Genomic DNA, 22788 nt, shown 5'->3' with positions numbered 1-22788 from the left:
GAAGAAGAACCCTAGTCACGAAGGAGAATTGGCAGAGCCACTGCACTTGGAGACCCCCTGTAACACCCAAATTATTATTTTTATTTTTATTTTTGTATTTGAATTTTAGTTTAAATTTTTATATATTTAATTTAATTTTGAAAATAAAAATAATAATAATGATAAAATAGGATAAAATTATTTTTTGGATTTAATTGAAATTGATTTTGGAAAAAATGGGTGAAATTTTGGATTATGGGAGTATTTTTTAAAAAATCAGAAACCGATGGTCAAAACGCAATTTGAAAAAGTTGTGCCACGTCAGCAGCCACGTCAGCAGCCCCGGCCAACCAGGACACGTCGCATGGCAAGGAAACGGACTGCCCAGACCCGTTCCCGCGCACACGGACGGCCCAAATTCAATCAGGCACGGACGGCCCAGATCGCATCGCGATGGACGGCCCAGATTTAATCCCAAATAAATCGCGATCGGATGGTCCAAAATTAATCTTGATAGACGGTTGAGATTAAAATGCAAAGGGTATAAATAATCCCACCCACACCTGACCACAAAACCCTAGCCGTCAGTGCCTCACCGAAGAAGAAGAACCAGACGCCGGAGGAGCCGGCCGTTGCCACCCGCCGCCGCACCAGAGAATTTTTCGACCGCCAATCGAGGTAAATTTTCTCCTTCTGGCTCGTTTTTCGATGCTGAATCCGCCTATGGCCAAACCGGAGCCAAAAGCACCGGCCAATCGGCCAAAAAATTTCGCCGAAGTCCGGCGGCGCCGCCGCAACTTCCCTCTGTTTTTGCCTCCGATGAGCCCCTTTCTGGTCTCCGTTCGATGTAATTTTTATACCACTGTGATCACCGTTCTTTTCTCTACAGGTTGATCGGAGCAAAACATCAAAACGCGACTCACGCCGGAGAAGCCGCCGCACCCGAGAGCACCGTCGCTGGTAAGTCTCAGTTTTTCGTGATTTTTTGGCCCACCGAGGGCTCTAGGGTTGTTTTATCGCAGGGACTAATGAAAGTTTGGCCAAAAACGGCTAACCCGAGGCGGATCGCCGCCGTAGGCGGCGGCGCCGTCGCCAAAGCACGGCAGAGCCGCAGTGTCAAAATTTCGATATTGGCCAAAAGGGGCCATAGGTCTGATTTGGGATTTTTTGGGACACGTACAGGTACTGGTAATGCGTTTCAGTTTTCTGGAGAAAAATTCAAGGAAATTAGGGACAGCCTGTAGGCGCACTGTAAAGCCGATTTCAGACCCCGAAACAAGTAAGGACCCCTCACCCTATTTTCTATCACGGTATTAAAGCTTAATAAATAATTAAACGGCATTTTGAGACTTTATGGATATATAATTGATTGAGGTTGCCAATGGAACCCGAATCTGGTACATTGTTGGTCAGTTGTTGTTTGATCTATTTTTCAGTATTAAATGCAGTATGATGTTTGATGTATTTATTTTATTATGGTTGGTATTATAGTTAACCCGATACTGTGTTGTCTTGTTTGGTGTCGATGATTGGTTTACATGTTTGTGTATGATTGGATGATTGAGACCAAGGAAAAGGGCAAAAATGTTATGTGAATTGATAAGTGGATAATGTGGACAGCCTGACTAGATATCTTGAGAGATGGTGGACTGACCGGGTCCGTAGGGAACCCTACTGGGAACATGGTCTCTCATACCGGACAGGGTGTGGAGACTTTATGTATTTTGGCGCCCATACCGGACGAGATATGGGGAAGGCCCGTTTCACCCTCATACCGAACGAGGTATTGAGGTTTATGGTTTTGGCACCCATACCGGACGGGGTATAGGGACAGCCCTGGAATCAAGTTATTAATGTTAAAGATTCACGTGTAGTGGAGACCCCCTATGAATCCCCATGGATACTAGTAGGCTGGTAAAAGAGGAAATTTATTGTCTGATTATTGAAGTGCAAAAGTAGGACGTGTGTTCTGTTATAAAGTGTATATGATTTTATTATGATTATCATGTTATTGTTTTCATATGTTATTTTCATGAATCTCACCGAGGTAAGTGGAGAGTAAAGGTTTTTATGTTAATAAATGAGTTTGTTATAAATTATGTTCCATTGGTCGTTTTTGTTTTCTACCGACCTTTACTTTTGTGGTAGTGAGATAGTGTGATGTCTTTATTGGGCTAGTGTAGCTCATTCCTTACTTAACCATTTCATATCAGAAAGACTTGGTCCCCGAGCCCATTCAGCAGGAAGACGGTGAGTTAGACGCCTAAAGACTTATAGTTCTAATTATAGTTTTCATTTCGAGTATCACTTTTAATTAGCTTATTCTTTCATGTTTTGAGTACGTTTTTTGTTATTGTGTAAGGGATGTTAATCAAAATTTTTATTACGCTTCCGCATTTGAGATTTTTAATACATACATCTTCATTTAAATTTCGGGGTCGTTACACCCCATCGCTGGTAGATTTTGATTTTTTGCTTTTTTTGGCCAACAAAAGCTTCCTAACTTGTAAAATTGGCCGAAACCAACCAGGTTGAGGCAAACTTCCGTCGTGGGCGGTGGAACCGGCGCCGCTGTGTCGGAACTCTCAAATTTGTCGGAAGGGTTTTTAAAACGTCTATTCTGACCTTTTAGGGTATTTTTGGATACTTGATGGGTGTTTTAATTTTTACAAAAAAATATTCACGAAATTCGGGAACCGTTAGGAGACGTAATAAACAGTACAGTATTTCAAACATCGATCCGAGATAAGAATCTATCACCCTATTCTTTGTTACGTAAATTGAAGCTTAATAATCGATAATACTGTGTTTTATGAAAATTAAAAAACTCTAAAAATAATTATAAGTCAATAATGAAGCCGAAACCGATCAGTTCATATTTGTCATAGTTTACTATTTATTTTACCTATACTGTTTAAAAGGCTTATTATTATATTGTGTGAATTGAATTGATAGATTTAAAGGCTCTCTCAGTTATTTGGTTTACCTCACTGCACACCCTCCATTTGTTGGTTCATTTTGCAATAAATATTCTAGTTATGTTTCTTGATGTACGTATCACCAATTTGCATGACCTATTATTGATATGTAAATATAAGTTATTGGTACGTAACTAGTAATCAGTTTTTGTTTTGAATCTATATAAGAGAAGCTTATTAGGTACCCTGGGAAATGATGGACGGACCCGGTACATAGGGAACCTTACGTGGACATTACCTCAGTTGGACGGGGGCTAAGAAGTCCCATACCGGAATGGTTTGAAAAATCTAGTTCACCCTCATACCGGACGAGATACGAGGTGATAATGTGTTTGGCACCCATTACAAGATGGGGTATGGAGACGGTCGGGTTAATTGACAAATCTGAATATTAAGTTCACGAGTATAGGGAATATCCCTATAGACCCCCAAGGGTTCCAATAAGCAGGTAAAAAGAGAAATTATCGTTCTTACTCACTTGTAAATGAAATCATAATGTTATATGAGTAATTGTCTTTATAGATTAATTTTGTAAAACTTGTAACAGTAAGTATGGAATAAATGATTTTCTTTGTGTTAAATGAATTTACTTAAATTAAGAACTCTATTAGTTGTTTTATGATTTTTATCAACCTTTGATTTTTGCGTTAATAATTAGTGTGATATTCTTATTGAGATAGTGTAAATCATCTTTCTATTAACCAATTTAAATCAAGAAGATCAGGATCCAGATCCTGATCACTAGGAGGGTCGTGAGTAGATTACCTCTCGAACCCCATCAAGTGCTAGAGGAAGTTAATCCCCTATGACATTTATTTACTTGTTTTTAATCATTTACTCATTTCTTTTTATGAACCGCTGTAGAAGGGACATTCTCGTAATCCTATTTGGCATTTTAATTCACTGTGTAAGAAATGTGAATCCTAATATTGTTGTTTACTTCCGCATTTAAAGTATGAATTTGTTTTCTTTTAAGTTTCAGTCTTTCATAGTTAGAACTTGATGTTGATTGTTAATTGTAATAATAAAAGTATAATATTCATATGACATTATATTTTTATTGCAATACTAACTATTCGAGTTTAAATTATTTTCTCATCCTATCTTTAAGAAAAGCTATTGACTAGTACACATTGTTGTCAAATTATGGTATGAATATGTGTATATATATATTAATAGGTATTATCATCACTATATTAAGCCACATCTTTAGAAAAATATTAATTATTTTCATAATTAATTCAATACATGCATAATTAATTTAATTATTTTCATAACTTGACACATGCATAATTAATTAATATACTCTGAAATCAATTTAGTATTGCAACATTAAATGTATTAATTTGTATATATTGTATCATATGTTATATTTAATATCAAATCCATGTATTTATTATAATTTGCATTCATTATATCATATACTAACTAGTCATTGATATACATTTTATATTTAACTATGCCTTTTAATTTAATTATAGTGCATATCTTCACCATCAACAACAAGAATAATAAAAAATAGTAGGTCTTCCAAGATGCATATCATTATTAGAAAAAATAATTACAATACTATATTTTAATTTAATTGTAGAATAACTAATTTTTTTAAGAACATTTATTTTTAAACATTCAACATTATCAAATTATTCTAAAATATTGAAAATGTAAAGAGTGAAAAACCATTTAGTACACGATCAAATCCACCAGAACACAGAAACCAGAATGGAAATAAAAGAACACAGATACAAACAGTTTCATTCCATTAACTTCTCTTTCCCCGTGTAAGAGTTGTAAACAACGGTTCTCAGGAAACTATAACAAGTAATAAATATGGACGGAAAAAACTCTCTTTTCCCTGAGAAGAAAAAACGAACATTTGGAAAGCAACTCATAACACTTTCTTATATATACGAATATGACAAACGGAACCTGGAATATTCACAAAGTATTTCTACATGTCTCCTTTAGTTTCTTTTTTTTCCTGTTGTTGCTGGTTTCATCTCCACGACATAAACCTTCCAACCAGGATCAAGTCGTTTCATCGAATACCATCACCTAAACAAACAAATAGAGTGTCAGAAGAATTGGCAAGATTTCAGGTAATCCCCTTCAGGGCCGGCTTCTCACATCATGTAAAGCTTTAACAATTACATTTCCCATTGAAGTACATCACATTTCAGGTAATCACCTTCAGAGCCAGCTTTTTCACATCATATAAGTTTTAACAATTACACTTTCATAAGTAAATCAGATTCATAAACACCCATTCCAAACCAAAACCTTACGGGTTGCAGAGTTAGTGCAAATGAAAAAAAGATAATAACTGCTCAATCCTTACCCATTCCAAACCAAAACCTTCCACAATATTATGCAAAGCTAAAAGAATATGTCTTCAAATAGCACATCAGATTTCCAAATAAGCCATCAAACAGGTCTGAATGTCCACCAAATGCCAAACAAATCAACCAAGCTCAATCATTAAACAAGTAAAAAGTAAAAAGTCTATCAAAGCCTGAAACGAGTTCCTAATCAGGTGAGGCCAAAACCTGCAAGTTATAGTAATGGCAGGCCTGATTCCAATTACTGACCCAGACAAATAGGGTTACATGGCTAATAAAAAGTGTATAGCCAGGAAAGAAAATGGTTTGGAGTAAACAACCAATACAAGAGTAGGTAAAAGTCATATTAGTTCTTTGATAAGAGAGTAGAGAAGGCACCAATAAAAAGTAAACTCGGAGGACGTATTGGCTAAATTCAAAGAATCTGTTGGTTATATGCAAAATTAACTTAGTGATGCTGCATTTAGGAGAGTCATTTTCATCTGATAAATCGATCTAAATTATGTCACAAACCTTAATAAAAAGATTTGTCATAAGCTTGTGATATATTGCATTAACAAAGTATTTATTTCATCTAACCGAGAATAAAAACATAAACAATAATACCCAACTTCATACCTATCATTGCTTTCTTTTTAACTAGTGTTTCCTTGACAGCTACTATATTATATATATATAAGTCAATAAAATCTTAACAGCTAAAATATAATGTCAGGAAATGAGAACAACATTAATATATACATATATATATTAACTCCCCCATCACAGATTTCAAAGTTCAAATCCAAATGAACAAGCAAAAAAAGAAAATTCCAGACTATGTTTTGTAACAGTCCATTTGGATGTTCCAAGCCATAAACCATCACACTTCTCACATGTGAGAGGAAAAGTGTGAAAACGAACAGTTAGCACTAATGCAAGTCGATGATACCTAAATTTGAAGATTTAAGCCAGTAATGCAAGTTAATAAGCTACAATCATGCACATAAAAGAGAAAAAACTCACCTTCCCACAAACAGGGCAGCTGTCACTTCTCTCCATCCATTCATAAATGCAGCCAAGGTGGAAATGGTGAGAACATTTTGTCATTATCTTGGGGTTCTCTGGAGTGTACTCTGTACATAAAGGTTGAAGGTAAATTAAAACCATGAAAGTTACAATTTAAAACCTCCAGTTTATGAGACTACATTTATTGATAATTAAGATAAAAAAAACTATAGTAACTACTGTGTGAAAACAAATTCAAGTATGAATTGGCTTTATAAGTCCACCAACCAAGGCTGCTTTCCTCATTGACATTGCATCTTAAAAATAAGAGCTTTCTTTACTTTTACAAACAACATGCTCATTTGCAAAACTAGGTTCTTACTATGCCAATAATTTTTTCTCCTGGACCCTTCTTCTTTTTCTCAATTTCATAAGCAAAAGGCTATAATTTGTTAGCTCAAGTTCTTACATTTATTTGTAAGTGTACTATCAGTGAGTCAGCGCATTGTAAAAGTAGCCTATTGATTACTTCTTAGACTTATTGGCTAAGTAAAACCTATCCTGCTACTTATTTAAACTTTCAAGAGCCACCATCATGTTCTTAAACACCCTAAATATGAGCATTTCATGTGCAAAAACAAGGTGGATCACCTATCGATTAGTAAAAACTAAAAAAGATTATAAAGTCATTTGTAATCAAAGGATGCACCCTGGTCTAAACAATGCTTTTCTGTTTTTTGAACACTCAAAAAGCGAGGCAATCGAGTATAAAGAGTCCACCCTGTCAATAACAATTCTATATGCTATCAATAACCATGAGAAGTTCAATACAGGACTTAGTGAGGTAACAACAATTAAAACCAACATTTACAAATTTTACCTTCAAGGCAAGTTGGACAAACATCCTCATCCTCTGATGATGAATAGACAGTCCCAATTCCAGCAGTTGCCTTTGATTGTGAAATCCTCAGTGAAGATTTAGAATAAAGTACCTTTGATCCTTCTTCACATGCAGAGTCATTCCATTTTTCTCCAGTACTCAGAGGCTCTGAATCCACATTATTATCACTTCTTAATGGCTCTGCTTCTTCGTGAGAATGACTTGAACCCTTCTCACGCCTTGATACAAGACCATCACGTTGTAATCGGAAGTATCTGGGGTCTGCATCATAAGGCATGGGACGAGGAGGAGAGCGATACATATCAGAAAGAGAGTTGTCAAGTGAAGCACTTGAAGTCATAGATGCTGCCCCCTGAATGGAAGATGGAACAGAATGCACTTCCCCTCTACGGAATAAGGAGGCATACTGTAAATTGTTGGTAGTGGGAAAAGAATTATAACTCCGTTAAAGAAGATATAAACATCTAGTTTTTTGTAACAACATGGTAACTAAAATTATCCTTGAAAAAAGCTAACAACCAGATAGCAATTTTTTGTTCTCCACATTGGTTCATAAGACCAATCTAGCATGTATCAAGGCTTTGTTGGGTGAATAAGTTGCAGAAATTCTTACATTCTCATTAAAAATACACTCATACATTTCAAAAATGAAATAGGATGCTAAATTTGAAATTAGTACAGAAAGTAACCATCAAACTAGCCTTTATTCACTTCATTGAAATAATAAGCCCTTTATATAACTAATTAAAGACTTTTGACTAAAAACGTCACGACCTCCTGCTCAGCATTATGGTATTACCTTTGATACATTATAATAACCACGACCAAACTTTCAAGAAGAAGTGCCAGCATAGCTCACACAACTCCACACTGACAAAGTGAAGGAAAAGCCTCAACAAAGACAATTCCACGCCTACTTGAACTTTGAAAGCACAGAACAGAAAGAAAAAATAGAAAACCAACTGCATGCAGTAACAGCTTTGGACACCGCAAAAGATTAAAAAGGAAAGTAATTTGATTAAACTAATACGAGTTGTGTGACAAATATAGGTTAGTCATAAAAGCAATAAGACTTACCACATTTAAGAAGTTTTGAACAAAACAACTAAGGCACAAGCAGTTTCTATATACAGGATTATTTGGATTCATATAATCTTCGAAGCTGTCATCATGCAAACAACAACAAACAGCACCCATATTCAGCTTCGACCTCTTTCTTTAGTATAAAAACTTGACGAGTGATTCCGCAATATGATCAATCAAACTTTCCTCTCCAGGATGTTATGGAAGCTAGATAATGAGAGAGGATGCCAAGCTTCGCAGAAGTTCCAGTGCCCCTGCGAACCAGTACCCTCTCCCTTCTATTTACGAATTCCCAACGCCTTTGTAATTTTGCTGAACAGGTCGTTGGTACAATTTAAGCCACACTGAAAATAAAAAAAAAAAAAGTGTGAAACAAGTCAATCATTCATGTATAATATAAACCAAAAAGATCCAACAAAGCGCCCTCAACACTTGATCAAGTAAATTAAACTAATACCCATTGGCATAACTTTACTAATTAACAATATGAACAATGTTCAAGCTCCTACAAAAACATCAACATTCAAAAAGAAACCCTTTATTGAACAATCAATTGAGGCTCAACATTGAACCCATATAGTTCATTAATCAGGAAAGTTTGATGCAAAATTGGAAACCAAAAAGCCATCATTGTGAGCTTTTGCCTCTCGAAAAGGCAAGGATAATTGCTTGTTATGTGAGAAACAAAGAGCAAACAGATGGTGCAGTCAAATTGAAAACATAAATTTTTTATTTCAAACAGTGGATAAAAATCTAACATGATTACGCAGAAACAGAAAATCAGAACTCTTATGCAAAAAGCAAAAGAAATCCCACGCCGATTATCGTCGAAAGAAACAAAAAAGAAACATCTAATGGAGAAGATCAGCCCGCAAACAGACAAAAATCAACGAAACAAGAGAAAACTCATTTAAGATTAAAGCTAATCACCAAAATTCGAATACCGAGATAACCCCTAAAAAAGGAAGAACACGAAGAATGAAAGAGAAGAAGATACCTGGAGAGAAAACAAACTGAGATAAGCAGAGAAAGAGAGAGACGGAATCGTTTGGATTCTTTGGTTGTGGGTAAAAGAAGAGAGACAGAGGCAGAGACAGAGAGCCTACGAGTAGCCCGAAATTTGTATATATGAATTGGAATTCGACTTATAATGGAATTAGAAGAAGATTTCCCAAAAGAACTCGAAGAAGATTTAATTAACAAGAAATTGTTTATTATTGTGCAAATTAAGTGATTAACTAATCTAATGTCGTGAGACAAAAATTAAACAAAAAATAATAGGTTCTTGTTTGGTTGATTCCGTCCCAGCGGCGAGAAAAGCAAGAGAAAGGAGCAAACCCTCTTATTTTTGTCCCCACACTTTTCTTTTGGTGATGATGGATGGGTTGGTGAAATGGATCCAAATTCCACTAACTTAATACATATATATATATATAATATGTTACATATAATATAATAAAGCCTAATTCTGTAAAAATCTTATGAATTAATTTTTAATAAAAATATGTGTTTTTTTTATTAATTAAATAAAACACATAATAATTATCGGAACACAATTTTCTATTAAAGACATATACCCTTTTTCTATAAAAAAAAATGTAAATTTGACTGAATTTTATAAGTTAAGTTAATATAGTGTTATATTATTGATGCGGAATCTCAAGACCCTTACTAGAACTTTAGAACTTTTCAATTGGTTTAGAACAAAATTTAAATCTAAAAAAGGAATCAAATTTATTCAATCACCTAAATGGTAGAAATTAAAGAGAACCCAAGAAAAATAAGTGATATCCCTTGAACCCAATCCATACAAGCACCAAGAACAATTGAAATAGGAAATCAAAATCAAAATACAAGTGATAACAATTGTATTACAAATCAACACCTTGTGCATAAAGTGAAAAGAAAGTCAAAACGCTCTCAAGTCAATTCTGAAATATTTAATTACAACTCTTGATATATATAAATAAGAGTTTCTTTAGTATTTATAGCCAAAGAAATCAATGATAAGTTACAATACAATAACTACAATTGTAACTCCCACAATAACTAGGTTAATTATGTGGTAATTACAATTGTAACTCTAACAATAACTAGGCTAATTATAGGCATGTAATTGTTATGTAACTCCTTGTAACTCCAATCTTATTAACCAACACCACTAATTGTTTGTGCCACCATATAGTTATGGACTCATTCTTGTAATAACACTAAGACAAGACTTAAGCACAAAATGAGTTATACTTAACTATATGGGTTTAATTAACTCAAATTAAAATAAAACAATCTAAAATACTTAAAACAACTCAACTAATCCAATCCATACACAAGGCTTATTCATCCATTATCAATAAGACTCAAACAAGCTCAAATTATCCCAAATCACTTAAATCCAATTAAAGTTACGAATTTGGACTGTTCAAAAAGCTCATATTTGAACTTTTCACAATTAGCCAGCCCATCATCCACATGTTTTTGAGTAAAAATTTGGAGCAACTCTTTAAGCTTCTTTGCATTTGATCTTGTTACTGGTCCGCTAAAACTTTCCAGGTTTGGAACTGTATTTGTGTTTACATCATTTGAAAATTGCTCCAAGTCACATTATGATGTTCTTTGAGTATTTTGAGTATTTTTAGTCTTGTTTGCATCAATTATGCATAATGAATTGTATGTTTTCTATCTATAGATTAAAAATTATTAATTTATCTCCATTTTAAATGTACTTCAAAATAAAACATGCTCAAATAAAAATTGTTGTGAAATATGAGATAAAGAGAGAGACATGCTGCAAAATAATAATTTTTTTATAATTCATTTTTTAAAACATTGTTGTCTATATATTTTGTAACGTCCCCGGAAATATTAAAATGAAATGAGTATTTAAATATATCAAATGCGGAAGCGAGATCAAAATTTCAGTTAACATCCCTTACACGAAAAACCAAAAACGTACTTAAAATATAAAAGATTAAACTAACTAAGAGAGAAACTCGAAAATAAAACTATGAGTATGACTACAGAGTCTCTAGGCATCCCCTTCGTCGTCCTCCTGCGGAACGGGCTCGGGAACCATGTCTTCCTGATCTGAAATGGTTAAATAAGGAGTGAGCTACACTAGCCCAGTAAGAACATCACGATATCTCACCGTCACGGAGGTAAAGGTGGGTAGAAAAACACAAAAAGACCAATGGAGCATAATTTACAATAAACTCGTTTATTAACATGAAAACCTTTACCATCCACTTACCTCGGTGGAATTTATGAAAACAATATAAGAAAAATAATAACATTATCACAATCATGGAATAATATAAGCTGTAAAACATAGCACTTATCACGGCTTTTGTAATTCAATCATTATACAACATATCCTTTTCTCATTTACCAGCCTACTAGTATCCATGGGGGTCCCTAGGGGTCCCGCTACCCGTTAACCTTTAACATTCATAATCAGTTTCCAGGGCCGTCCCCATACCCCGTCCGGTATGGGCGCCAAAACCATAAACCTCAATACCCCGTCCGGTATGAGGGTGAAACGGGCCGTCCCCATACCCCGTCCGGTATGGGCGCAAAAACCATAAGATCTCCATACCCCGTCCGGCATGTGAGACCACAATCCCGGTAGGGTTCCCTACGGACCCGGTCCGTCCACCATCTCCCAGGATATCTAGTCAGGCTGACCCCATCATACAATTATCAGTCTACACAATGTTTCATTTCCCTTTTCCTCAATAAGCATCATCAATTCACATTTAAACAAGCAAATCGTAATTCATGCCGAACAGACAACATACAGTATCAGTTCTTCAGTCATTCAACCCATAATTAATAAAACAGTAATATATGCATTCGAAACTATAAAATGAACACATCAAACCCCATAATGCATTTAAAGCTGTAAAACAGGCCAAATAACAGTAAATCATCAATCACACTAGACTCGGGCTCCATTAGCAACTTTAAGCAATTTCACACATGCGTTAATTCAAGAAATACCGTTTTATCATTTTGAACTTTAATACCGTGATAGGAAATAGGGTGAGGGGTCCTTACTTGTTTTCGGGATCCGAATACGATTCACAGTGCGCCTGCAGGCCGTCCCTAATTTTCCCTGAATTTTTCCCGGGGAACTGAAACACACTAACAGTACCTGCACGTGTTCCAAAAAAAATCCAAATTAGGCCCAGGGCCCCTTTCGGACCAAATCGCAACTCCGGCACGGCGGCGAGTCGCCTCGGGTTGGCTGTTTTCGGCCGTTTTCGGCCGAATTCGGCCACACTCGCATTGGTACTTGTTAGAAAACAACCCTAGGGCCCTCGGGGGGCCAAAAATCACGGAAAAACGGAGCTTACCGGCGGCGGCGCTCTCGGGTACGGCGGCTCTCCGGCGAGGTTCGTGTTTTGGTGATTCGGCTTCGGTCAACCTGTAGAGAAAAGAATGGTGATCACGGTGATATAAAAATTGCATCGAACGGAGGCCGGGAAGGACCTCGTCGGAGGCAAAAAACCGAGAGGGGCGCGGCGGCGCCGCTGGGTTTCGGCCGCGTATTCCGGCCGTTTGGCCAGGATTTCGGCCTCAATTTGGCCATAGGAGGAATCAGCGGAGAAAAATAAGTCGGGGGTATGAAATTTACCTCGATCGGCGGTCGAAAATTTCCCCGGTGCGGCGGCGGGTGGCGGCGGTCGGCCTCTGGTTCGTCTTCTCCGGCGAGCGGCAGGCGGCTAGGGTTTGTGGTCTGGTGTGGGGGTTCTATTTATAACCCCTTGCCTTTTGATCACAGCCGTTCATTTCGTTTTAATCTGGGCCGTTCGTTTTTGATTGAATCTGGGCCGTCCGTGCGATTGAATCTGGGCCGTCCGGTCGCGCGATTGATCTGGGCCGTTGGATCGCACCCACGCGGATCGCCAACGTGGCTCCTTTCGGAGTGACGCGGTCTTGCCACGTGGCAGGCCCCGGTTGGCCGGGACTGCTGACCGGGCCTGCTGACGTGGCTGCTGACGTGGCCCCTTTTTTTTTTTTTCCTCCTTTCCGGGTGCTACAACTCTCCCCCCCATAAAGAAATTTGGTCCCCAAATTTGCCTCATTACTCTTGATCAAACAGATGAGGATATTGGGCCCTAAATTCTGATTCCAGCTCCCAAGTCGCCTCCCTAGGCGTGTGGTTCTGCCACAAGACTTTTACAAATGATATTTCCCGGTTACGGAGTATTCTGCTTTCTCGGTCCGTGATACTGACCGGTACTTCTTCATAAGACAAGTCCTCTCGGAGTGAAAGCGGTTCATGAGCCACGACATGAGAAGGGTCCGGATTGTACTTGCGCAGCATAGATACATGAAACACATTGTGAACCCGGGAGAGCTCAGGGGGCAGTGCAAGTCTGTAGGCAGTGGTACCAATCTTGTCTAAGATTTCAAAGGGTCCAATGTATCTGGGGTTTAATTTTCCCCTTCTGCCGAACCTACTAATTCCCTTGAAGGGGGTGACTTTAAGAAACACCCGGTCACCTTTCTCAAAGGCCAGGTCTCTCCTCCGGGTATCAGCATAGCTCTTCTGCCTACTCTGAGCTGTCTGGATGTTCTTCTTGATCTTAACTATCTTGGACGTGGTTTCTTCCACCAAATCCGGGCCAAACAATCTTCTATCGCCCACTTCCTCCCAACAAATCGGTGACCTGCACGGACGCCCGTATAGCGCCTCGTATGGGGCCATGCCGATGCTTGCTTGGTAACTGTTGTTGTAGGCAAACTCTATCAGGGGTAGATGGTCGTCCCAATGGCCTTCGGAGTCAAGGACACAAACTCGGAGCATATCCTCCAGCGTACGGATTGTCCTCTCTGATTGTCCATCGGTTTGGGGGTGGAAGGCAGTACTAAGGGACAGCTTTGTTCCCATAGCTTGCTGGAAACTATTCCAGAACCGAGAAGTGAATCTGGGATCCCTGTCGGACACCACTGTTACTGGGACCCCATGCAGTCTGACTATTTCCCGGACATACATTCTTGCCAACTTGTCCAACGAATCAGTCATTCTGATGGCCAGGAAGTGGGAAGACTTAGTGAGTCGGTCAACAATTACCCATATGGCATCGTGTCCCGATCGTGCCTTGGGTAGTCCCGATACGAAGTCCATGGTGATGTGTTCCCACTTCTATTCTGGAATCGGTAAAGGCTGAAGCAACCCCCCTGGGCGTTGATGTTCTGCCTTGACCTGCTGACATACCAAGCACTTAGATACAAAGTCGGCTATATCTCTCTTCATCCCATTCCACCAGAATCGGGGTCGCATAGTTTGGTACATTTTTGTACTTCCTGGATGCATGGCGAACCTTGAACTATGGGACTCTGTCATGATGTCTCTTTTTAATTCATTGTCGTCCGGAACACACATTCTGTCCTTGAAACGAATCAATCCGTCGGCAGAGATCTGAAATTCTGAGTTCACTCCCTGTTCTGCATCCTTCTTGCGGTTTACTAGGGCGGGGTCGATTGACTGGGCTTCCTTTATTCTTTGGATTAACTCGGGTTGGACTGCTAGGTGGCTCAAACATGTGGCCCTCTTCAGATCTTGCAGTCGAACCTGCTGCGTAGCCCCAATGGACCTGCATTCCGAAACCATCAGATGGGCTAGGGTGCCTGCACTCTTCCTACTGAGGGCATCGGCTACTACGTTGCCCTTACCTGGATGGTATAGGATGTCACAATCATAGTCCTTGAGGAGTTCCATCCACCTTCTCTGACGCATGTTGAGATCCTTCTGAGTGAAGATGTGCTTCAAGCTCTTATGATCGGTGTAGATCTGAAAGGTCTCTCCATACAAATAATGGCGCCAGATTTTCAAGGCGTGTATGATTGCGGCAAGCTCCAAGTCATGGGTAGGATAGTTCTTCTCATGATTCTTTAGCTGTCTAGACCCATATGCTATAACCTTTCCATGCTGCATCAGGACACAACCCAGGCCCAGATAGGAGGCATCACTATAAACTGTATACCCTCATGATCCACTCGGTAGAGCCAGCACGGGTGCAGTAGTCAGTCGCTTCTTCAATTCTGAAAAACTCCTTTCGCAGTTCTCATTCCAATCAAACTTTGCATTCTTCTTTGTGAGTCGGGTTAGAGGGGCCGCTAGACTGGAGAACCCTTCGACAAACCGGCGGTAATAACCCGCCATCCCTAGGAAACTGCGAATTTCCTTAACTGTTGTCAGCCTTTCCCAACCAAGTACCGCTTCAACCTTTTCGGGGTTCACCGACACCCCTTCCTTCGATATAACATGTCCTAGGAAGGCGGTTTGCTCGAGCCAAAATCCACACTTGCTCAACTTTGCATACAACTTCTTTTCCCTGAGTACCTGGAGGACTTGGGCAAGATGATGAGCATGTTCTTCTCTACTTTTTGAGTAGACTAAGATATCATCGATGAACACGATGACAAATTTATCCAAAAACTCTCTGAAGATTCTGTTCATTAGATCCATAAAGATGGCCGGGGCGTTGGTTAGCCCAAACGGCATAACCAGGAACTCATAGTGTCCGTACCTGGTTCGGAATGCCGTCTTGGGGATGTCTTCAGCTCTCACTTTCACCTGATGGTAACCTGATCGTAGATCTATTTTAGAAAAGACCTGTGCACCCTGCAACTGATCGAAAAGGTCATCAATCCGGGGGAGAGGGTACTTGTTTTTAATTGTTACCTTGTTTATCCTTCTATAATCAATACACAGTCTCAACGTTCCATCTCCTTTCTTTGCAAAAGTAACCCCGGCACCCCATGGGGAAATGCTGTGTCTAATGAAGCCACTGTTTTGTAGCTCAGTGATTTGTTTCCTTAGCTCTTCCATCTCGATGCGGCTCATTCGGTAAGGAGCTACCGAGATGGGTTGGGTTCCTGGCTGTAAGTCTATGGTGAACTCGACCTCTCTGTCCCCTGGTAGACCGGGCAGTTCATCCGGAAATACGTCTGGAAAGTCTCGGACTACTGGAATCTCTTGGATACAAACTTCCTTCTTGGGTTTACCTAGTTAGGGAAAATACAATATCAACGCACTGGGAATTAAGAAGAAAAGAATTTGTCATTAGGGAGAATCAGTACCGAATAATTTTATTAACTTGTAAATGGCTCCTCGTTGGGAGGATTAAATACAATCTTTTTATTAAAGCAGTCTATGGTGGCGTGATACGCCGCCAGCCAATCCATTCCTAGGATTACATCAAAATCCCCTGTGTCTAACCCTATCAGGTCTACCCTCAATTTCTTATCTGCTATCTCCACGGCACATGCCCTGTAGACAACCTCTCCTAGTAATGTCTCCCCCCCAGCGGTAGATACAAACAATAATGAATCAAGTCTATCAGGTGATACACAAATTTTGGAAGCAAGAACATGTGAAATAAAAGAATGTGATGCACCAGTATCAAACAAAATATGAGCAATGTGGCCAGAGATAGTATACATACCATGTACCACGTCCGGGTCTGCATCGGCATCCTTCTGGGTAAGGTTGTAAACTCTGCCCTGGATTGGAGGCCTCCCTTGATTCTGGTTCCTAGGGCACTCCCTCGCATAGTGCTGGGCACTGCCGCATATGCGACAGGTGTTGTTGAGGCGGTAGCAGGGTCGGTCCCCATGATCCCTGCCGCAGTACTGGCAGGTCTTCCCACGAGCTGCCCCCATAGCCTGAGGAGGGCCCTGAACGGCAGGCCTGGGTCTCTTACTGGGTTGGACAGGCATGGTAGGCGCTGGCCTGCGGAGCGGGGCTGAAGGTCGGGAACTTCCCGTTAGCTGAGGGCGGGTGTCGAAGCTCTTTTCTATGATCTGCGCCTTTGCCAGGACTGCCGAATATGTCTCGAGCTCCATCACCAACAAGTGCTGTCTGATCGCCGGGCGGAGACCCCACTGGAATTTCCTGGCCTTTCGGCCCTCATCCAACAATGTCTCCGGGGCATGTCGGCCCAGCTCCAGGAACTTGCGGGCATACTCCGACACTGTCATATTACCCTGGACCAACTGAGCAAATTCCATTTCCTTTAAATGTTGGATGTGTTTAGGGAGATACTCCGCATGGAAAGCCGCTGGGAACTGCTCCCAAGTAACTGGTACAGGCAGGGTGGCCCGCTTGAGCTCCCACCAGCGTACTGCTTCCCCTACCAGCATGTAGGAGGCAATGGCAGCCCTCTGCTCAGGAATTACTCCCAAGGTCTCAAAGGCTCTCTCAGTCTCCGCCAGCCAGTATTGGGCCTCTTCGAAAGAGGATCCCCCTGAAAAAGTAGAAGGGTTCAGTCTCCTGTACCTCTCTATGAAGCCGGGGTCGATCAAGGAGGGAGCGGGGTCCCGAGGTAGAGGGACTGGGGCCGGCTGAGGGTGAACTGGGGGACCCTGTGGTGGCGCCTGCTGATGGGGTGGGGGCACTGGAATGTGCTGTGGCGGTACCTGTTGGTACTGTGGCTGTGGTACCGGGTCGTACCGCGGCTGTGGTGCCGGGTGGTACTGTGGAGGAACAGGCTCCTGCCGGGGTGGCTCGGGATCAGCCTGCTGTAACGGGGGCTCAACCTGCGCTAGCGGAGGAGGTCCGGGTAACTCCCTTCTCTCCTCTTGCCTTCGTTGGGCAGCTACGAGAGCTTCCACCATCTCATATAATCTGTCCAAATCCTCCCGAAGCGAATTATCTTGGGTCGCTCGGTTTAGTGGGGGCCTTCCTCTCCTCATTTCTGTGTACCTGCATTTACAAGGAATGGTTGAGTAACGACCAATCGGTGAGTATTTCTTTAAAGGACTATAGTGTAAGGGATGGGTCCGAGGAAATGCGGCTCTGATACCAACTGTAACGTCCCCGGAAATATTAAAATGAAATGAGTATTTAAATATATCAAATGCGGAAGCGAGATCAAAATTTCAGTTAACATCCCTTACACGAAAAACCAAAAACGTACTTAAAATATAAAAGATTAAACTAACTAAGAGAGAAACTCGAAAATAAAACTATGAGTATGACTACAGAGTCTCTAGGCATCCCCTTCGTCGTCCTCCTGCGGAACGGGCTCGGGAACCATGTCTTCCTGATCTGAAATGGTTAAATAAGGAGTGAGCTACACTAGCCCAGTAAGAACATCACGATATCTCACCGTCACGGAGGTAAAGGTGGGTAGAAAAACACAAAAAGACCAATGGAGCATAATTTACAATAAACTCGTTTATTAACATGAAAACCTTTACCATCCACTTACCTCGGTGGAATTTATGAAAACAATATAAGAAAAATAATAACATTATCACAATCATGGAATAATATAAGCTGTAAAACATAGCACTTATCACGGCTTTTGTAATTCAATCATTATACAACATATCCTTTTCTCATTTACCAGCCTACTAGTATCCATGGGGGTCCCTAGGGGTCCCGCTACCCGTTAACCTTTAACATTCATAATCAGTTTCCAGGGCCGTCCCCATACCCCGTCCGGTATGGGCGCCAAAACCATAAACCTCAATACCCCGTCCGGTATGAGGGTGAAACGGGCCGTCCCCATACCCCGTCCGGTATGGGCGCAAAAACCATAAGATCTCCATACCCCGTCCGGCATGTGAGACCACAATCCCGGTAGGGTTCCCTACGGACCCGGTCCGTCCACCATCTCCCAGGATATCTAGTCAGGCTGACCCCATCATACAATTATCAGTCTACACAATGTTTCATTTCCCTTTTCCTCAATAAGCATCATCAATTCACATTTAAACAAGCAAATCGTAATTCATGCCGAACAGACAACATACAGTATCAGTTCTTCAGTCATTCAACCCATAATTAATAAAACAGTAATATATGCATTCGAAACTATAAAATGAACACATCAAACCCCATAATGCATTTAAAGCTGTAAAACAGGCCAAATAACAGTAAATCATCAATCACACTAGACTCGGGCTCCATTAGCAACTTTAAGCAATTTCACACATGCGTTAATTCAAGAAATACCGTTTTATCATTTTGAACTTTAATACCGTGATAGGAAATAGGGTGAGGGGTCCTTACTTGTTTTCGGGATCCGAATACGATTCACAGTGCGCCTGCAGGCCGTCCCTAATTTTCCCTGAATTTTTCCCGGGGAACTGAAACACACTAACAGTACCTGCACGTGTTCCAAAAAAAATCCAAATTAGGCCCAGGGCCCCTTTCGGACCAAATCGCAACTCCGGCACGGCGGCGAGTCGCCTCGGGTTGGCTGTTTTCGGCCGTTTTCGGCCGAATTCGGCCACACTCGCATTGGTACTTGTTAGAAAACAACCCTAGGGCCCTCGGGGGGCCAAAAATCACGGAAAAACGGAGCTTACCGGCGGCGGCGCTCTCGGGTACGGCGGCTCTCCGGCGAGGTTCGTGTTTTGGTGATTCGGCTTCGGTCAACCTGTAGAGAAAAGAATGGTGATCACGGTGATATAAAAATTGCATCGAACGGAGGCCGGGAAGGACCTCGTCGGAGGCAAAAAACCGAGAGGGGCGCGGCGGCGCCGCTGGGTTTCGGCCGCGTATTCCGGCCGTTTGGCCGGGATTTCGGCCTCAATTTGGCCATAGGAGGAATCAGCGGAGAAAAACGAGTCGGGGGTATGAAATTTACCTCGATCGGCGGTCGGAAATTTCCCCGGTGCGGCGGCGGGTGGCGGCGGTCGGCCTCTGGTTCGTCTTCTCCGGCGAGCGGCAGGCGGCTAGGGTTTGTGGTCTGGTGTGGGGGTTCTATTTATAACCCCTTGCCTTTTGATCACAGCCGTTCATTTCGTTTTAATCTGGGTCGTTCGTTTTTGATTGAATCTGGGCCGTCCGTGCGATTGAATCTGGGCCGTCCGGTCGCGCGATTGATCTGGGCCGTCGGATCGCACCCACGCGGATCGCCAACGTGGCTCCTTTCAGAGTGACGCGGTCTTGCCACGTGGCAGGCCCCGGTTGGCCGGGACTGCTGACCGGGCCTGCTGACGTGGCTGCTGACGTGGCCCTCCCCCCCCTTTTTTTTTTTTTTTTTTCCTCCTTTCCGGGTGCTACATATTTTAATTTTAATTTGTAATTATAGAAATTATATTGTAACGGTCCGGAACTTAAAAGCAAATAAAATCATAAATTGAATGCAAAAGTAGAACAATAGAGTTAAGGTTTACATTTCTTATACAATAGTTTAAAATATTCAATAGGAATATGGAAATGTCCATTCTAAAATAACAAACGAAATCAAACAAATAAACGAAAAGTAAACAACTAAGCATCTTAGGACGACATTCAGTAGCTTTTGAAGGAGATCAGGTAATGAACTATTCACAATCCCCTTATTGATCGGGATCTGGATCTTGATCTGAAATAGTTAATGAATGAATGAGCTCACTAACTCAGTAAAAATATCACACCACTCATCAATACAGAAAATAAAAGTTGGTAAAAATTATAAAAATAACCAATGAAGTTCCTAGTGTAAGTAAATCTATTTATCATAAGTAAAATCATTTATTGCATACTTACTGTTGCGAGATTTTCAAAATCGACCTATAGAGACAATAACTCAACAACATCATAATCTCATATTCAAGTAATCAAGAATAACAACTTTTTTTTTGTCTACTGATATCCATGGCGGTTCATAGAGATGTCCCCTTGCACGTGAACCAATTCCATAACAGGTAATAAAGTGAGGGATTCTTATTCGAATCGGTGTTTGAAACAATGAACTTTCAGCTGCACCTACTGGCGGTCCCCAGATTTCTTAAATTTTTTTACAGAGATTAAAATACGCTTCACGTACCTTAAAAATACTCTAAAAAATCTAAAATCAGTATTAAAAATCTTTTCTGGCTAATTTCAAAATTCCAGCATGACGACACCGCTACCCGCGACGGTTGTTTGCCTCGGCTTGGCTATTTTTATCTAGTTTTGGTCAGTTTTATACACATCCCTACGAGAAAACACATTAGGGGACCTCGGTTGGCTAAAAAAAGTCAAAAAAACCAAAAATCTACCAGCGGTTAGATTTTTCAGTGCGGCAGTTCCATCGGCTTACCTTCGTGGCTGAGTGTTTTTCTTCGATGAACTTGTAGAAAAAAAAAATGGTGAACACAATGGTAAAAAAATCGTACGAAATAGGAAACGAAAATGGGCTTATCGGAGGCGATTTTGGATTTTGCTCGCGGCGGCGGTGCCAAGCTTTGCTCGCATTTTTCGTCTCATCTGTCATTCCTTTTGCTATGATTTGGCTATGAGGTTATTTGAAATTAAATTTCAAGCTGATAGGAGAATTTTTACCATTTTGGCGGTCGGAGGTGGCTTCGGCGTGACGGCGATCGACTCTCTTCTCCAACGACTGGTTCTTCTTCTTCAGCGGGAGGTTGGCAGCTAGGGTTTAGGTTCGGTGTGATGCGAGATATTTATGTATGTCTACCTTAAATTTAGACCGTCCGATCGCGTTTGATCTAAACCATCCGATCGCATTTAAAGAAGAAATAAATTTGAACTGTCTATCACGATTTAATGTCAACCGTACGATCGCGTTTAAAAAGAGAAATAATATGGGCCGTTGATCGCGTTTAATCGCGACCGAATGGTCACGCCTGAGGAGAGAACGGATTCGGACCGTCCATGCGCGCAGGAACGCATCCGGGTTGTCCGATCGCGGGCACATAGATTGGCAGCGTGGCCTCCCGCGTGGCACTGAGTCAGCATACCTTGTCACGTGGCGTGCTCCGTTTGTTGGGGCTGCTGACTAGGCGGTCTTACGTGACGTAAATTTTTTTAATTGTGTTTTGATCTCCAGTTTTCAATTTTTCTTTCAAAGACACTATCCAAACCCAAATTTTTACATTTTTTTTCTAAAATTATTTTCAATTTCATCTTTAACATAGTTTTTTCTAATTTTACATTAAATAAAAATTTATAAATTTAAAAATTACATTTATATATATATTTTTAATTTTATAATTAATTTCGGACCAAATTTTGGACCCGAGTATTACATAAACTACCGAAATTTATTTTTTCATCAGTTTTTAGATTTTATTCCTAAAATCTACGGATATAAAAATGCGTTTTAAATTTTTAATTGATTTTTTTAATGCTTATAGAATTTTAGTATTTAATATCCATACACCTTATTTGCAAAATGGATATATACTAACTATATCTTTTAAAATTAATAATTGGAAAAAATTAAGGTATAAATTTACACATTCAACTAATAGCCAAAAGGATTGTAATATGTTATATCAACATGCAGCTACTATAAATAGATGATTTCGAATGGAAGTCAACAGTTTTGAGCTTTAAGACAATTTTAATTCAAGATTTTAATAATGATAGTTTAAATTATAAAAAGTTATGTATACAAATTCTATACTATGGAGTCTTTTACTTAAAAAAAAAAAAAAAATTTACAACAGAGTCATGTGTATATATATATATATATTTAATCAAGTAAAATACCAAGGTGTAAGGAAATACCATACTTATTTTTTTTTCTTCTTCTTTGATTTAGTTCACTATTATTATAAATATTATGTA

The 22788-nt window shown here is 40.2% G+C and overlaps 2 protein-coding genes across 2 annotated transcripts; both read right to left on the bottom strand.

The window, feature by feature from the left end:
- Positions 1-4698: 4698 nt before the first annotated feature.
- On the bottom strand, positions 4699-9406 carry LOC110820239 (RING/U-box superfamily protein). Its single transcript, XM_088216881.1, has 5 exons — positions 9265-9406; positions 8262-8611; positions 7164-7590; positions 6302-6411; positions 4699-5012 (listed from the first exon to the last, which is right to left on the bottom strand). Exons 2-5 carry the CDS (start codon positions 8379-8381, stop codon positions 4986-4988), a joined length of 684 nt encoding a protein of 227 aa, XP_088073007.1. The 5' UTR covers positions 8382-8611; positions 9265-9406; the 3' UTR covers positions 4699-4985.
- Positions 9407-15258: 5852 nt separating this feature from the next.
- Positions 15259-20177, bottom strand: LOC148269118 (uncharacterized). The gene is made up of 2 exons (XM_088216877.1): positions 16721-20177; positions 15259-16280 (listed from the first exon to the last, which is right to left on the bottom strand). The coding sequence occupies exons 1-2, from the start codon at positions 17967-17969 to the stop codon at positions 15259-15261; spliced, it is 2271 nt and encodes a 756-aa protein (XP_088073003.1). The 5' UTR covers positions 17970-20177.
- Between the last annotated feature and the right edge of the window lie 2611 nt (positions 20178-22788).

This window comes from Carica papaya, chromosome 1 (genome assembly GCF_054855325.1).
Source record: "Carica papaya isolate Zhongbai chromosome 1, ASM5485532v1, whole genome shotgun sequence".
Taxonomy (NCBI): Eukaryota; Viridiplantae; Streptophyta; class Magnoliopsida; order Brassicales; family Caricaceae; genus Carica; species Carica papaya.
This window is presented reverse-complemented; position numbering and strand designations above follow the sequence as displayed.

Bases quoted from the DNA above. Each gene is read 5' to 3' on its own strand.
- LOC110820239 (XM_088216881.1), bottom strand. From the start codon at position 8,381: ATGGGTGCTGTTTGTTGTTGTTTGCATGATGACAGCTTCGAAGATTAT. The intron at 6,412-7,163 runs GTAAAATTTGTA...CTTTATGTACAG, and splicing joins TTGTCCAACTTGCCTTGAAG to AGTACACTCCAGAGAACCCC. The intron at 5,013-6,301 runs GTGAGTTTTTTC...TTGTTTGTTTAG, and splicing joins GCTGCCCTGTTTGTGGGAAG to GTGATGGTATTCGATGAAAC.
- LOC148269118 (XM_088216877.1), bottom strand. From the start codon at position 17,969: ATGAGGAGAGGAAGGCCCCCACTAAACCGAGCGACCCAAGATAATTCG. The intron at 16,281-16,720 runs GTATGTATACTA...TTCCCTAACTAG, and splicing joins AGACCCGGACGTGGTACATG to GTAAACCCAAGAAGGAAGTT.